This window comes from Plenodomus lingam (genome assembly GCF_022343315.1).
Source record: "Plenodomus lingam strain CAN1 chromosome Unknown contig_3, whole genome shotgun sequence".
Taxonomy (NCBI): Eukaryota; Fungi; Ascomycota; class Dothideomycetes; order Pleosporales; family Leptosphaeriaceae; genus Plenodomus; species Plenodomus lingam.
The window spans coordinates 3,193,891-3,209,027 of record NW_027093944.1 but is presented as its reverse complement, the minus strand read 5'-3'; the positions used below and the strand labels follow the sequence as shown (position 1 = coordinate 3,209,027).

The following is a 15,137-nucleotide window of genomic DNA, read 5'->3' as shown; positions in this document are numbered from 1 at the left end:
GGCACAAGGGGTTGTGGTTGGGATTGGGATTGGGATTTGTTATATACCCCTATTCATGGTTTTGGTATTTGTGTTTGGGTCATGGGTTGGAGGGATGAGGGAGGGAGGATTTGGATGGATGGGTGGATGAGTTGTGCATGGATGGATGAATGGACGAATGGTGTATGTAGTTGCCAAATCTGACGTATGTATGCATGTATCTAATCCGAGACTTTCAACATGGCGTCTCCTCAACCCTAGCCCCCATCCCACCACCACCACTCATCTCCTCTGTGAAGTTTTCTGCCAGCAATCTACAAGGAGACTGCAATCCTTGCCTAGTATTTCATGACATGACATTGTACATGCCCACACCGCCCCTCCACCACCAACACCACTCTTCCCCATGACAACATATCCCCTGCCCCAAACACATCTAGAGAAGTCAACACGCCTACGTCAATCCACCCACTGAACCAGCACCACCATTACTACCACTATTCTCCTGCACACCATCATCAACCATCACAGCATCCTCCTTTTCCCAAGGCTTCCTCCGCCGCTCCTTGGTCGGCTGGCTGCCTTGGCCTTCGAGGACGGTGGGGGGAATCTGTTTGATGCCAGGGATGGGCTTGCCGGTGCTGATGAGGTCGACGATGTGGGCGAAGGAGGTTGGGTAGGGGGCTGGTTGGTCGGCTGGGGGGGTTTGGGTTGTGGATGTTGTGGTGGGGGTAGTGGTTGTGGATACAGGGACATCGTCGGGGGTGGGTAGAGTGTCGAGGATACTCGGAGCCAGGGAGCCGTTTGTGGTGGGGGGTGTGGGTGGGGGCCGGTTGCGGGCGGTGCGGTAGGCTTTGTAGGATTCAAAGTCGATGGTGGTGTTGTATTTTCTGGCGGTAGGAAAGGTGAGTACAGGACATGTAGATTTTTACTCGTGTTTTTATAATCCTTGTTGTCATTTCAACACCATGCAGATTAACAGTGGATAGAAGATGTACGCATTGATATAGCATGTATCGTGCATGTATGCACATACCTCGAGTAATAAAAACATCGCGCCCTCACGGCAAGTTCGGCAGCCTGTTCTGCTGTACTGTTCACGCCGAGAATGGCACTCAGGCCAGACTGGAACTCGGCGTCGTGATCCCAGTCGTAGCGCTCAAGAGCAGCATAGACATCGTCCAACCCATCGGTGGCGACGACGCTCATGGCGGCTGGTGAAGCAGCGGCGGTGGATGGTGCATTGGAGGAGGGGAGGGGTGGCCTCGGAGGCGATGTGGGTGGGCTTGGGGCCGAGGCTGGAGCTGAGGCTGGTGTGAGGCTGGAGCTGAGGCTGGTGTGAGGCTGGAGCTGAGGCTGGTGTGAGGCTGAAGCTGAGGCTGGTGTGAGGCTGGAGCTGAGGCTGGTGTGAGGCTGGAGCTCTGTCTCATACCGGTAGCGGATCCACTTTTTGTCCCCCTCGCTAACAGCTCAAATGGGCAAAGGCTGCCAAGTTTCTTCTTTCAGCCCACGACCGTCAACTCATTCATCCTTCCACCTACCTCACCCACCCACACGCACACCCGCACAGTCACAGTTACCTCCTTCACGCCTTCCCCCCTCTCACACACCACTCGACCTCTCCATACCACCCACTACTCTTTTGTGCGACTTTTTTCCCCTTCTCTCTCCTCTTCTTCTTCTCTCTTTAACGCCGTTTTGATACCCCCAGCTCTACAGCTATGTCCGAGTTCATCGGGTTAGTTACAGCTCCGGTCATCGAGCTGGAGCTCCCACTAACATGCAGCGCCTAGTTCTCGCATCTCCCTCATCTCCAAGAGCGATATCCGGTTCGTCTGCAGCTTCTGCCACGTCAATTGACCGACGCGACTAACTCCTTGCACAGCTATGTGGGTACCCTCGTCGACATCAACTCAGAAGCTTCCACCGTCTCATTAGACAATGTGTGCTCGTTTGGCACCGAGGGCCGCAAGGGCGGCAAGGACGAGTATCCACCCTCGGACGTCATCTACGAGCAGATTGTCTTTCGTGGCAGCGACGTGAAGGATTTGCGCATCGAGGAGCCGGCAAAGGAGAAGGCCCCGCCGGCGATGCCGCAAGACCCTGCAATCATTGGCGTAAGTCACACTCACTCCCTCCCGCCACCCCAACCCAGAGTCCGATGATTAAACATTTTTCGGATGTAAATCATAACAATATCCGAGAGCGCAAAACCGTGTGGATATTTTCCGTTGCCTTCCTTCTGAGGTCTCACCAAGATGACATTTTTTTTCTTTCGCTAGCTGTTGCGCAAACACTGGCTAACAGCCATCTGTACAACAGGTTCAACAATCGCAGCCTCGTCAGGATGGCCCGTCACAAGATCAGCAACGTCAACAGCAACCGCCACAGAACTTTCCTCCCCATGGGCAGTTTCCACCAGGTGGCTACCCTCCTTTTGGCGGCCCTGGTGGCCCGTACTCGAACAGATTCGGCCCCCAAGGATTTCCTGGCGGTCCTGGATTCCCTGGGGGGCCACCTGGTGCTTTTGGTATGCCGCCGCCTCCATTTGGAGCACCTCCGGGCTGGTTCCCGCCAGGCCAAGGGTTTGCCCCTCCTCCAGGGCCCTTCTCGCCCAACATGCCTGGAGGTCCACCTGGGTTGCACAACCAGAACCAACCGCCATCGGGTCCTCGTGGCCCGGGCCCACAAGGCCAACAACCCGGTAAAGAGGAAAAGGCTGCGCCCGTGCAGCCAAAGATTGCAGAGGCGGATGGCGCATCCAAGCCCGCAGAGCTCAAGGCTGGTAGCAAGGCTTCCAACAAGACGCCCGTAGCTGCCGCAAAGCAAGCGCCGCCACCTCCTATTGAATCGAAGCCTGACGTCGCCGCTGCTCTGGCACCACCTCATCCTCAGCCTGCGGCAACACCAAAGGGCGGTGCCAAGAGCGGTCGTATCGTACCAGCAGTTCCCATGCCCAGCCCAAGGGCAACCAAGACTGCACCACACGCACAGCAAGCTGCTGCAGCACCTACAGCTCAAGCCCAAACAGCTGCTCCTCCCACTGCCGCCCAACAACAAAACGCCACGCAACTGGCGAACGCTGCTGTAGCCGAAGCCATGGCGAAACTCAATCTTCAAAACAAGGCCCAAGGCCAGCCTCAAGCTCAAGGCCAGAGCCAGACTCAATCTACTGCCCCAGCGTCAGATCCCCTCAACAATCTCGCACAAAAGGTCGAGGGCATGCGCGAACAGCAAAGCCGTCAGCACCGCGGCCGTGGCACTGGCGAGTCCCGCGGGCGGGGTGGCCGAGGCGGCCGAGGCGCTCACTCGCAACCTCATCATCCCAAGATGGAAGTGCCCAAGACAGATTTTGACTTTGCTGGTGCCAATGCCAAATTCAACAAGCAAGACTTGATCAAGGAGGCTATTGCTACTGGTTCGCCGCTTGGCGATGCTCTCACGCCCACTGGACAAGACGCTGCAAATGGCCATGCAAACGGAGAAGGCAAGGAGGAGGTTGTCATCCCTGTTGCTGCCATGTACGACAAGGGGACCAGCTTCTTCGACAATATCTCGAGTGAACTCAGGGACAGAGAAGAAGCAGTCACTCGACGTGGCCAGGAGTTCCGGAGTGAGGAGCGAAAGAAGAATTTTGAAACTTTTGGCGAAGGCAGCGTCGACAGTTACCGGGGTGGCTTTCGAGGTCGCGGCCGTGGCCGGGGCCGTGGACGTGGCTTTGGTGGCTACCGTGGTCGTGGTGCGCCTCGCGGACAGGGTGGTGCAGAGTTTGGAGCGCAGCCAGCCGCTTAGTGGGCAGGTGGCCCACCTCCAGACTTCAACATGGCTGCCGAGTCTTCGTCCAATGTGGTCGATTATCACTCCTCTTTTTGATCAAGTCTCTTCCTTCTGTTTTCTTCTCTAGCACTGTCGTGCGTTTCCCTGAGCGATCCCATGTGTACGAGTATAGTGTGCGTCTTTGTTCTTTTTCCCGCTTTTGCCCGATAGGCCTGATTGGACTGCTTCCGTTCCATGGAATGAGTAGTCCGCTTTTTATATTTGTTTTCTTGCTTGGCAGGCGTATATGGACTATATGCAATAGGGCGAGGGTATCAGGGAAAAGGCAGGATGTCGTACTTGAGCGAGCGGGCGTGTGGCTGATGATGACGATGATGACGATGGATGATTGTGCTGTGGGTAGGGTAGCAGGCCAAAGCACGAAGAGAAGAAGAAAGCAAAGCGAAGATATGAATACACGAAGGAAAGATAATGATGACATTGACACGGAAATTTCTACTGCGCTTGATTCACATAGTGATGTCTAATGTCTGCACCAGGAACTTAGCAGCCACAGCGTCCAAGTACGAGTCCGTATGTTTACGCAAATGCAAGAGGGAGTTGGATTCTACTATTAGATTAGGTGCTTATAGTTCGTTTCGGCAGATGCAGATGGGAGGAATAGTTAAGTAGGTAGGCTAGCTGCATAAATACAAGAACTCTTGCTCTGTCCTTGGGTAGCTAATGTAGTTTTGTAGTGTGGCGTGTGGCTAGGAAGGACATGTCCCGCCTTGTTGTTGTTGGTACTACAACATCTCTCTTCGCAGGAATAGATGGGCCCTGGAAGAGAAAGAAACAAGACATTTTGCGTGTAGCCTTGTGGGGATTTAAAAGAAGCTCTTTGGGTTGCTGTTCAGCGCCATGGAAATTCTTTGGAGCTGTTGGGCTGATATTGTACATGGTATCCCCTGAGCTATTCAAGGATGAGGATGGTATAGAGGGTAAGAAAGATCCTGAGATGTGCTGCGTGTCAGATAGAGGTTGCATTTTGTTGTGAAAGGGAGAAGGGAGCGGAGCTGGACGACGAGGATGGTGGTTGCAGATGAGCGTGTTGGTGGAACAGTGGCGATAAAGTGGGAGAGGCTGGAGCAGTGTGAGGGGAATGTGGATGGCGTTGGGGCTTTGGATAGGTATGGCTGGCCGTTTTACGGTCTGGAGGGAGAAGATTGACGATTGGATTAGGTTTGGGAGGGGGAAGCTTCACGGGATAGGATGGAAAGTGGCACTGTGATATATCATCAAATATGTACTGGCCCTTTAGCAAATGTACGAAATAAACCTATTCCTCCTCAATGCATCCGAACAGATCTCTGATTCTGATACAACAACCTCCATGACAACGATGACGCAACTCATGGCACTGGATCGGCCCGAGTTATCACCGTCAGCATTTAGCGCAAACTCTATCCAATGTAACTCAAAGCAGCGAATTGGGAGACACACGACTCTTCGCCGCGATTCGTCAAAGCCAGCAAGTTATGTGTTCAATTGGGGTTCGTTTTGCTCTCTGTCTACCAAATCACGTGCGTTGATGCTCCATCTGACTCGACGGCAACACATCCGCATCCCCCTCCCCCAGATGGAAAGACAGGGGGGCTTTGTCAGTCATCCTCAGGAGACGCAACGTCTTTCTCCATCTTCTTGACCCTGAGAATCCGCCAGACCCTGGAAAAGATCCCATATTGCCTCTAATTCGAATAGGAGCGACCGTTTCGCAAATCACTGTGTCTAGGTACTGGCTAGGGGGCGCATTCATTTTATCCCGCATTGTTCCGCGTACGCTATACGCCCACGATGGGGACAAACGACGCAAAAGTTGTGGGTGAGGCGCTGGCTAAAGTCTTGCCTCGAACGGACAGACCATGGTTTCGAGTGTCGTATTTGCTTCGGTTGAATATGCTTTTACTGATGCCGTTGATGTCGTCGGCTATTGCGGGTTATGATGGTAAGTTGATGTGCAGACATTCCTATTGCCTATACCTTCTTTGAAACAAACTGGTACAGCACCTACCGTACAGATGATACTAACACGAATTCCAAAACAGGTTCTCTGATGAATGGGCTGCAAGCCCTGCCGTCATGGAAACGAGACTTTGGAAACCCCCAAGGTCATAGCCTGGGCGCTGTAAACGCCGCACAGTCTGCAGGCTGCGTTGTCGTCTTGCCACTTGTCGGTATGCTTGCGGACGGGCTGGGCCGCAGGTGGACACTCCTGATAGGAGCCGTCGTCATTATTCTCGCGTCGGTTGTACAGTCGGTAGCCGTCAATCTAGGCATGTTCATCTTTTCGCGTGCACTGGTGGGTGCAGGTGCCATTACCATTATTCAGCCGAGTCCGCTGCTCATCTCGGAACTGGCGTATCCTACCCATCGGGGCATTCTTACCGCCCTGTATTGGACGTTTTATTATCTGGGGGCCATTTTGGCGGCGTGGAGTACGTATGGATTGCAGAAGTGGAATCCGGATAGTCATTGGGCGTGGAGGGGCCCATCGATTTTGCAGGGCGGGTTACCTGTGCTGCAACTTTTGTTTGTAAGTTGATTTCTACGGGCGTGGTGAAAGTTTTCTTTGCTGATGTCCGACTGGTGTAGTGGTGGTATCTTCCTGAATCCCCGCGATGGTTAATCGCAAATTGTCGCTATGATGAAGCTAGATCTGTACTCGCAAAGTATCATGCCGGTGGGGACTTACAACATGCACTTGTTGATTTTGAAATGATTGAGATTACTCGGGCGATTGAGCTGGATGCTCAATCAAAGGATACCAAGTGGTCTGCTCTATTCGCATCAGTCAACAGAAAACGAATCTTCATCACAGTCTTTATTGGTTTCATGTCGCAATGGGCGGTAGGTCATGGATCGAACGAGCCATTCATGGTGTGAAATACTAACATTTATTCAGGGCAACAGCGTCGTATCATACTACCTCACACTGGTGCTTGACTCGGTTGGCATCACCAATCCCGATACGCAGACCCTGATCAATGGACTGTTGCAGCTATTCAACTTTGGCGCTGCTGTGATGGCTGCCTTTCTGGTCAATCGTCTCGGCCGGCGAACATTATTCAACTGGTCTGGTGTCGGCATGGCCATCTCTTTTGCCATCTGGACCGCCTGTTCCGCACGCTTCGCCATTGCCGGTGGAGAGAGTCTAGGCATCGCCGTCATCGCCTTCATCTTCATTTACTTTTTCCACTACGATATCGCATATACGCCGCTCGTCATTGCCTACGCTACGGAAATCCTGCCCTATAGCATCCGCTCAAAGGGTGTAAGTCTGAGTCTGGCCGTCATTTACAGCTCCCTCGTGTTGCTCTCGTTTCTCACGCCGATTGCGTTGGATGCTATCCAGTGGCGCTACTATATTCTCTTTTGCTGCCTGCTGGGCGTGTCTGTCGTTGTGAACTGGGTCTTGCTCCCTGAGACTCGGGGCCGCACGCTAGAAGAGGTTGCCGATTTATTCGAAGACAAGAAGATTGCACAGGATATACAAGAAACAAAGCCAGAGCCTGCAAATGTGGATCACGTCGAGCTTGTCTGCGATGTGAAATTGCAGAAGGGTCTCGGGTTTCAATGAAATGAAAGACATGGAATTTCCGGCTCGCGATTTTCTGCACAGTGAAGAGTGAGGCTCGTTCTTGGGACAGTAATAACGGTCGGTCAGAGTCGTTAGCATTTCTAAAAGACTACATATCCAGGGTATCATGCTCATATGCATCGCTAACAAAAAATCCACAACGAGATTCGCTCCTTCATCCAGACACCCAACGCTTGCGTGCCGCCTTCCCCGGCTTGGTATTGGCATGTTAACGCTTTTCTAGAATCGCAACCTTATCACAAGGCCTCCAGTCGCGCCGTTTCAGCATCCTCTCTCTTCCTCCTCCATTTCGGGCCCATTTTGATCTCCAACAACATGAGCGGTAACAGCATCGCAGAGATGCCGCCCCAGAATGTATACGTCCAGCCATCACCCCACGCCCGACTCATGCGATCGATGATTGAAATCATGATCGCGGCAAGCGAGCAGCGCACAAAGTTGGTGCAAGCCGTTGCGCCCGAGCTGCGCGATTGCAAAATGTCAATGTTGAGCGTCATGGTTGTGTTAAGGATGCCCATGGATGTCCATCCCAGACAGACGGAGAGAATGAGCGGGACGGCCATGTGTACGCGCGTCTGGATGGCCCAGCCCCAGCCGACTACACAGACAACGAAGATTGTGAGGTTGAAAGGCATAAGTCGCAGGCGGGCATACTCAATGGTGAAGTTGTCGCCACTGCGCCTCTTGATACGTGCGTATTCCCAGTCAAGGAACTTGCCCGTCATGACGCTGCCGATGATCATGCCAGCACCTACAGGGAGGTAACAGAGTCCGAGGACGGTCTCGGAGAGTTCGGGGTAAATTCTGGCAAAGGCCGAGGAGATGGTGGCGGTGATTGTGTAGTTCACGGCGTAGACCATGCCGGTGAAGCTGAGGAGGACAATGACATCCGGGTAGGTGAAGAGGACAAAAGGGTTGACCGAGTGCTTTGGCTTTGCGCGGGATTCGCCATCGGAAGCTTGCAGACTTGTCTTTTGTCCGACGATGGGCACGACGGGGCGAAGGTACGGGGCTACGGGTATGCTACCATTTCCTGCAATGGAGCGCAGTGTTTCTGGGAGGAATAGCGCGATGAAGAGAAGACAGACTGCAACCATGATGACGATTGCCCAGAAGATGGATCGCCAGCCCAGGCCTTGTGACAATGCACCGCCCATGGCTGGTGCGATACAGGGTGCAAGCATGGGCCCGAGATTGAACATGCCAAAGTATCCGCCTCTTTCCCGCGTCGTCGAGATGTCGCCAATGACGCCTGCGCCAAGGGCAATTGTACTCGCGCTTCCCCCAGATTGGAAACATCGGAGGAAGAGAAGAAGCCAGTAGGCATCCGTTGGACAGAGCGCCATGCCGATACTGGAGGCAACGAGGATACTCAAACAGACGAGATAGACCAAGCGTCGTCCATGGCGGTCGCTAATAGGACCCCAGAGCATGGGCGATATACCCTGGAAGACGAGGTATACAGTGACGGTTTGATTGATATCATCGACCGACTTGTGGAATGCGCGAGCAATGGTCGGTATAGCGGGAAAATAAATATTGGCTGGCAAAGGACTGCCGATTTTGATTATTATACATTTTCTTCCTCTCTCCTTTTCAATAACCGTCATACATACCTATAAAACCCGGCCAAAGCCACCATGGCAACAACCAACCACTTCTCCTTGGTCGAGTAGATACTATACGGGACCCCGACTTCGCCCTCCGTCCCCTCTTTCTGTCCATCATCTGCGTCTATCGGCGTAGCCTCGCGTTTGTCGTCCATGGAGATACCCATGCCGCAATTAGCATCCCAAGAAACAGTACCAAGCGTGATCGACAAGACACAATCCAGACAGGAGGGGCAAGCGTATACAAGTCTATCTAAATAGCACTGACCACTCGCACGAGGGCAACGATGGAGAGGGAAGAAAAAAACTCCATCCCACTTCCGTCATATCATAAAAACCACGCCACACATCCACTCGCCATGCATCCCATCGGAGCAAGGGAAAAACGCCCCAACGATGCTGCAGCATATGGTGCAGAAGCACAAAAGGTCTCGCTCATCCTCGGCGTAGGCAATCGGCTGATATCGGCAAGGGTCGCTGTGCTCGTGGCGTACATACATTGGGGGCGTTTTATTCCCGCGTTGCCTTGGCCCGGCATTCTCCACACTCTGTCCACATGGAGGATTTGGAGGCTGGCTTGAATAGGAAAGTGGAGTGGGCTCGGAGTGGTGCCGGGTAGGCTAGTGATGAAGCTGGTTAGGGGGTTGGGGTGTGGAGGGCTCCGGCCAGACTGCGCGGGAGCGGAAAAGAGAGTTTTTATGGTATCCGAAGACAAGTGGACCAAGGGCGTGTGATGTAGTTTACAAGAATCATGTGTGTACATTTGGTGGAGAGTGGTGTGTCATGTGCTCGAGGAAAGATGGGGCGGACTGATTCGGTTGTGATGCTTGTGTTGAGCACAAGGCCTTCTTGGACGTTGAGTGGATGCTGTTTTTAGCTGTCTTCTGCGATTCTGAATCATGTTCTCCAAACAGAGACTCTCTTGCTCCCGTAAACGCACCATCTACTGTAGAGCTGAGAGAAGTGGTATTACTACTTTGGCTAATTCGCTAGGTAAACCATCATCAGCATGCTTGGGTAATATAAAGGACCTGAGTGTCTCTAATCCCAGTCACTTATCTGCACCGTTCTAGGGCTAGGAGAATTGCAATATCTTAAACTTAGTCCCCTATGTATATCTTCTTTCTATGTCAGCCAATTATCTGAGCCTCTTACAAAAGCTAAGATATTTAATTTAAGCATGTATTAAGTGCATTATATTGCAAAGTTCTTTTAAGCAGAGAGAAGTTTTTAATATTTACATATATTATGCCGCGCCTGAAACTTTTAAAATGCTGTGAGCGTTTGCTGGTATAACCTATTTAACAACTAATACACATTACTACCCTCTACACCTCCCCTACCTGAAAAATAGCCCTATTAACACATATTCCACCTCCAAGCATACCGAAAAAAAGGCAAAAAAGGCAAAAAGAAACATAATGGTCACTACGAGGGTCGAACTCGCGACCTTGGCGTCACGTGATGACCTGTAAATTCAAGCTCTCGTATTAGCACCACGCTCTAACCAACTGAGCTAAGCGACCGGTCTTTGTATTTCGATGAAAGAAGATCCGCTGGGGAATATTATATACTCGAGTAAAATATGCGCAGATTAAAAAAACAATTAGGGAAGTTGGGAATTATGTAAAATAGAGGGGTGTAACAAGATAGGAAGGTGGGGGTGGTGTGGAAGCGGGGCATCTACAAGAGGCAAGGGTGGTGGGCAGGCGGGCAGGCGGACGGGTGAGGGTCACGGGTACTAGGTAATGGGTAAGAAAGGACCTGTGGGTTAGACAGGATAGGTTAGGTGAAGTTTGTAGACAAGGGTGTACAAGGAAGAATAGACTTGGATGTATGTAACATCTCTCTGATTACCATCTCTTTCCAACCCTACAACTAGATACAATACACTGACATGGCACTTCAGTCGTAAATCATCTCCCTCGTGATTACTTCGATATATTACAGACGCAGATATTTCCGAAAAGATGCCATATGCAATGCATCTCGCTGTGCTAAATCGCCACAACACATGTATATAACCATGGCCCCTTTGGCCTTACCAATCTTTCTGCGCGGATGCAGTAAGCGAAACAGATTTCATCGTGTCAGTCGCCGTGTCTAATGGTGCGGCAGCCCCGGCACTCGCCTGCAGCGCATCTGCCGTGTCCTTGGCTTCACTGGAGCTCTCTGTTTGCTGTGAGTGAGTGTTTAAGGCAGTGGTTTGGGCCTGCTTCTTCTTGTTCTTCTTGTTGTTCTTTTTGCCGACTTTGGTCGTCAGCTCGCCACCGCCTGCAAGCTCGCTGGGCCAATCGAAAGCCCAGCGCCCATCGCCAACAAAGGGCTCTGTACGGATAAATCTGGAAACGTCTTGTTGCTGACGGAGCACATCAAGGTAGCCAGCGACTTCGCGCAACACATCCCCGTCCATTTGTTCGGGTGTGGCTGCAAACTCGGGGATTTCGAGGAGGTTGTGCGGCTGTGCGTTTGCCTTGAGGGCCGAGTCGTCGATCAAGACGGTGTTGTCTTGACCAAAACGGCCGCCATTGTCGTAGTCGGGGTGGTGTGACTGAATGGTGGAGCGACTCCATACCAACTTCAAGTTCTTGTAGACCTGAACATTTTGGCCGTAATTTGTGGGGGAGAGGCCAAATGAGTCGCGTGCCCATTGCGCTACGAGCTGGGACCGCAAACTGTTGTCTAATGCCTGATTTACCAACGCCTTGACGTTATCAGGTCTCGCGCTCGACCAAACCATGACTTTGAAGTTCTGGAACAGGTAGCGCAGGAATGGCTTGAGGAAGGGTCGCTCAATCATCGTCTTTGCGTTTTTATTGGGTCGGAACAGGACCGTCCCGTTGAGATCCAGAATGATTAGCAGTGGACGCGGCTCACTCAGGACAGATGGTTCTCCGGCAGCCTGCGCCAAATACTCTGCAGTAGGCTGCGGTGCGGGAAGCATGATCTTGCTGTCGCCGTAGCGACCCTTTTTCTCTCCAGTTGGACCATTTTGCGCATTCGAATTTCTAGATGACTTGTCAACACAAGCACGGACAGCCTCGTGTCGCGCAACACGACACGGGAACACATACTCTTTCTGCTTGGCGTGGCTATTTGCACCAGCCCCAGATTTGGACTTTTTGGCCGAAGAAGTAGATGCTCTGGCGCGTGCGTTAGTGCGGCCTGTTCGACATTTCAATTCCTTGATCAGGTTTTCGAGCGCATACTGGTTCTTTTCCGCCCTGCCACCAAAATGAATGTTTGTTTGTCCCTGCATGGCTGCATATGGATGCCCACGATTTGGGAAAGCTTGCTGGGGCTGTGGGCCATAACCTGGCGGGGCGCCGTGCATAGGATGATAGCCAGGCGGCGGTGGTGGTGGTGGTGGTGGCGGTGGTGGCATACCATAGGGTGGTGGGCCAGGAGGACCGGGAGGACCGGGAGGACCAGGAGGGAAGCCATGGGAACCAAAGAACTGGTTCTGCTGCTGGTTCTGCTGATGATGCTGTTGCTGCTGAAAGTGAAACGGCGGCTGTTGCTGACGCTGCTGGTACTGCTGGTGCTGCATCCACTGGTAATGTTGTGCTTGTGCCTGCGCCTGCGCCTGGGCTTGGGCTGGATGATCGAAGAACGGCGGTGGGCCATAGTTATGGTTGAAGAATTGAGGCGGCAGCGGTGGGGGCGGCGGCGGTGATGGAGGCGGCGGTCCTGAAGGAGGCGGCGGCGGCGGCGCAAATTTATTCTCCCAGGGCGCAAAGTTGTGCTCCCATGGCGCAGAGTTACGCTCCCAGTGTGGAATGCCATGGCCCCGTGGGAAAGGGGGCTGCGGTGGAGAGGATGGGAAGTGCGGTGGTGCAGGGCCGTGATTCTCGAAGCCAGGGTAGAAATTTTGCTCGCGACGGCCGCCATTGGGGTTGACGGGGTTGACGGGGTTGCTGCCACCGCCAGGCCGAAAGGGCAAGGCTGTCGGATTCCAGCCCTCGTTCATATCGGCGGCGGTGGGCTGCACGTCGCAGGGCCGGGCAGGCGAAATGCTGTCGCGTCGACCGTCGGTGGTCTTTGTCGGGGGTTGTTAGTGCTAGAAAGTTTGGGGGGAGAGCAATCGTCGTGGGGGGGGGGATCTTGTACCGAGCAGAGGCGACTGGAGCCATGAAGCAAACGAGATAGTGAGATGCGACTGGCGGCAAGTCGGGCAGGTGCGGTGAGGGTGAGGGTGAGGAGGGGCTGGGACTGTGCAAAGGGCATATAATCGTCTGCCGTCGTTGTTGTTGTCGTCGTCGCCGTTCGTCGTCGACTCGTTGTGACTGTTTGGCGGTTGCTGGCCTGGCCCGGAATTGAGATTGTGCTGCCGTGGCCAAATAAGGTAAAGCGCGGCAACAAGTGGGGAGTCCCGCCAAAAAAAAGTTGCTGGACACTACCAAACAGTGGACAGTGAACAGACACTAACTTACTCGGCTGCCGTCCTCCATCACCTCACACAACATTCACCCTCGCAAGGGACAACGAGACAGCCTCGTTTGACCCCATTTGCTCCCTGCACAAACAACAAACAATGCCGCTCTCCACCCAGCTTGACCGCAAGCTACAAGCGGCCATTGACAGTTCAGATGATGAAGAGTACTACGAGGTCTCGGACCGGTCCTCCGAGTCCTTTCTGGAGACGGGCGAAGGCGGTGAGGTCATGAGTTCAGACACCGGCGAAGGTGCAAGCTCGGAAATGGGCGAGCAAGTGAGTAAAGTTTTTGCCTCCCTGCACAATACTCACTACACCAACGTTGCATTGCTAACGAGCACAAGCCAGACGCTTCGGATGATGACGATGACGACCAAGCCAAGGCACAAATCAGCAAAATATCCTTTGGCGCTCTAGCTAAAGCACAGGACGCTCTTTCGAAGGAACAGTCTACAGACCGAAAGCGCAAGCGCGGCGATGAAAGTTCCAAATCACAAGAAGACAAGTTAGAGGCATTGAGGGCAAGGCTGCGACAGATCAAGGCAGAGAAACTGGCAACTGCGCCGCCAGCAAAAAAGTCCAAGACCTCGGCAACAGAGAGCAAAGCAAGCCGCAAAGAGGGCGACGACCACCACCAGGACCATGAGAGTGCATCTTCCGGCTCAGATTCAGAAGCGCAGCCGAAAGCGCGGTCCAGCAAACATGCTCCTGCAGTCCAATCCAGCAAGCGTATGGTGTCGCGAAAGCGCCAAGTCGTCGACGTGAAGAAGCCGGTTTTTCGAGATCCGCGATTTGACCCAGTGGCCGGTCCACCGCCAGACGAGCACACCTTTGGCAAGCGATATTCTTTCTTGAATGATTATCGCGCATCGGAGATTGCAGAACTAAAGAGCACAATCAAGAAGACCAAGAATGAAAACGAAAGGGAGCGGCTCAAGAAGCAGCTCGTCTCCATGGAGTCGCAACAAAAGGCTCGAGAAAACAAAGAGAAGCAGCAGAATGTGATTCGGGAACATAAGCAGAAGGAAAAGGAATTGGTCAAGGACGGCAAGAAGCCTTTCTTCCTGAAGAAGTGTATGTCCACCTCTACTGCGTTGCCCCACGGTGTACTAATTACAGCATGTAGCCGAGCAAAAGAAGATGGTTTTGATCGACCGCTTCCAGAATATGAAATCGAAGCAGCGCGAGCATGTCATCGAGCGCCGCCGCAAGAAGGTTACTGCAAAGGAACGACGAAACATGCCCGACGACCGTCGCACGGCGTGATCACAGCGCTGACAGCCTGTGGACGCCTAACCAGACAGTACTTGTTACCCGTAGATACCCACGTACAATATCAGCCATTCCGAGGAATGACAGCATTCTCTCGTTGCAGGCGGCTATTACGGTACAACATCCCGAATTCGTCTTCGCTTCTCGCCATGTTGAGACACGTGAATCTCTCCCAATATCATTTCAGCTCGCGAGTGCCACTCTCAGCGTGCCTGCTCATCTTCCTCACCCCTTTACGGCCCGGTCCAGCCCATCTGGAATCGAAATGACAGCAGAACGCCAAATCGTATCCGGATTACAAAATCGCATGCACGTTGAATCCTGATCTCCAAGATCCTTGATATGTGGACGAACTAGGCGGGGATCTTGCAGGACGGGACAGGGGTGTTATACAAGGAAATGTGCCGCTGCCACCGCTCCACTTTGT

At 52.9% G+C, this 15,137-nt stretch overlaps 7 protein-coding genes across 7 annotated transcripts; 3 read left to right on the top strand and 4 right to left on the bottom strand.

Moving 5' to 3' along the window:
- Nucleotides 1–6: 6 nt before the first annotated feature.
- On the bottom strand, nt 7–1,406 carry IAQ61_008309 (uncharacterized protein). Its single transcript, XM_066097948.1, has 2 exons — nt 1,016–1,406; nt 7–869 (listed from the first exon to the last, which is right to left on the bottom strand). The coding sequence occupies exons 1-2, from the start codon at nt 1,186–1,188 to the stop codon at nt 434–436; spliced, it is 609 nt and encodes a 202-aa protein (XP_065952445.1). The 5' UTR covers nt 1,189–1,406; the 3' UTR covers nt 7–433.
- A 294-nt stretch (nt 1,407–1,700) lies between these two features.
- Nucleotides 1,701–3,771, top strand: IAQ61_008308 (uncharacterized protein; the record flags this gene model as incomplete). Its single annotated transcript, XM_066097947.1, has 4 exons — nt 1,701–1,717; nt 1,773–1,808; nt 1,865–2,096; nt 2,302–3,771. The coding sequence occupies 4 exons, from the start codon at nt 1,701–1,703 to the stop codon at nt 3,769–3,771; spliced, it is 1,755 nt and encodes a 584-aa protein (XP_065952444.1).
- Nucleotides 3,772–4,476: 705 nt separating this feature from the next.
- On the bottom strand, nt 4,477–4,782 carry IAQ61_008307 (uncharacterized protein; the record flags this gene model as incomplete). The annotated part of the gene is made up of 1 exon (XM_066097946.1): nt 4,477–4,782. The coding sequence occupies one exon, from the start codon at nt 4,780–4,782 to the stop codon at nt 4,477–4,479; it is 306 nt and encodes a 101-aa protein (XP_065952443.1).
- Nucleotides 4,783–5,589: 807 nt separating this feature from the next.
- On the top strand, nt 5,590–7,372 carry IAQ61_008306 (uncharacterized protein; the record flags this gene model as incomplete). Its single annotated transcript, XM_003837013.2, has 4 exons — nt 5,590–5,740; nt 5,841–6,328; nt 6,388–6,642; nt 6,698–7,372. The coding sequence occupies 4 exons, from the start codon at nt 5,590–5,592 to the stop codon at nt 7,370–7,372; spliced, it is 1,569 nt and encodes a 522-aa protein (XP_003837061.2).
- Nucleotides 7,373–7,629: 257 nt separating this feature from the next.
- On the bottom strand, nt 7,630–9,170 carry IAQ61_008305 (uncharacterized protein; the record flags this gene model as incomplete). The annotated part of the gene is made up of 2 exons (XM_003837014.1): nt 7,630–8,947; nt 9,010–9,170. 2 exons carry the CDS (start codon nt 9,168–9,170, stop codon nt 7,630–7,632), a joined length of 1,479 nt encoding a protein of 492 aa, XP_003837062.1.
- A 1,874-nt stretch (nt 9,171–11,044) lies between these two features.
- On the bottom strand, nt 11,045–13,230 carry IAQ61_008303 (uncharacterized protein; the record flags this gene model as incomplete). Its single annotated transcript, XM_066097945.1, has 4 exons — nt 11,045–12,011; nt 12,078–12,146; nt 12,213–13,042; nt 13,114–13,230. The coding sequence occupies 4 exons, from the start codon at nt 13,228–13,230 to the stop codon at nt 11,045–11,047; spliced, it is 1,983 nt and encodes a 660-aa protein (XP_065952442.1).
- A 60-nt stretch (nt 13,231–13,290) lies between these two features.
- On the top strand, nt 13,291–14,979 carry RRP36 (rRNA biogenesis protein rrp36; the record flags this gene model as incomplete). The annotated part of the gene is made up of 2 exons (XM_066097944.1): nt 13,291–13,714; nt 13,783–14,979. The coding sequence occupies exons 1-2, from the start codon at nt 13,538–13,540 to the stop codon at nt 14,977–14,979; spliced, it is 1,374 nt and encodes a 457-aa protein (XP_065952441.1). The 5' UTR covers nt 13,291–13,537.
- Between the last annotated feature and the right edge of the window lie 158 nt (nt 14,980–15,137).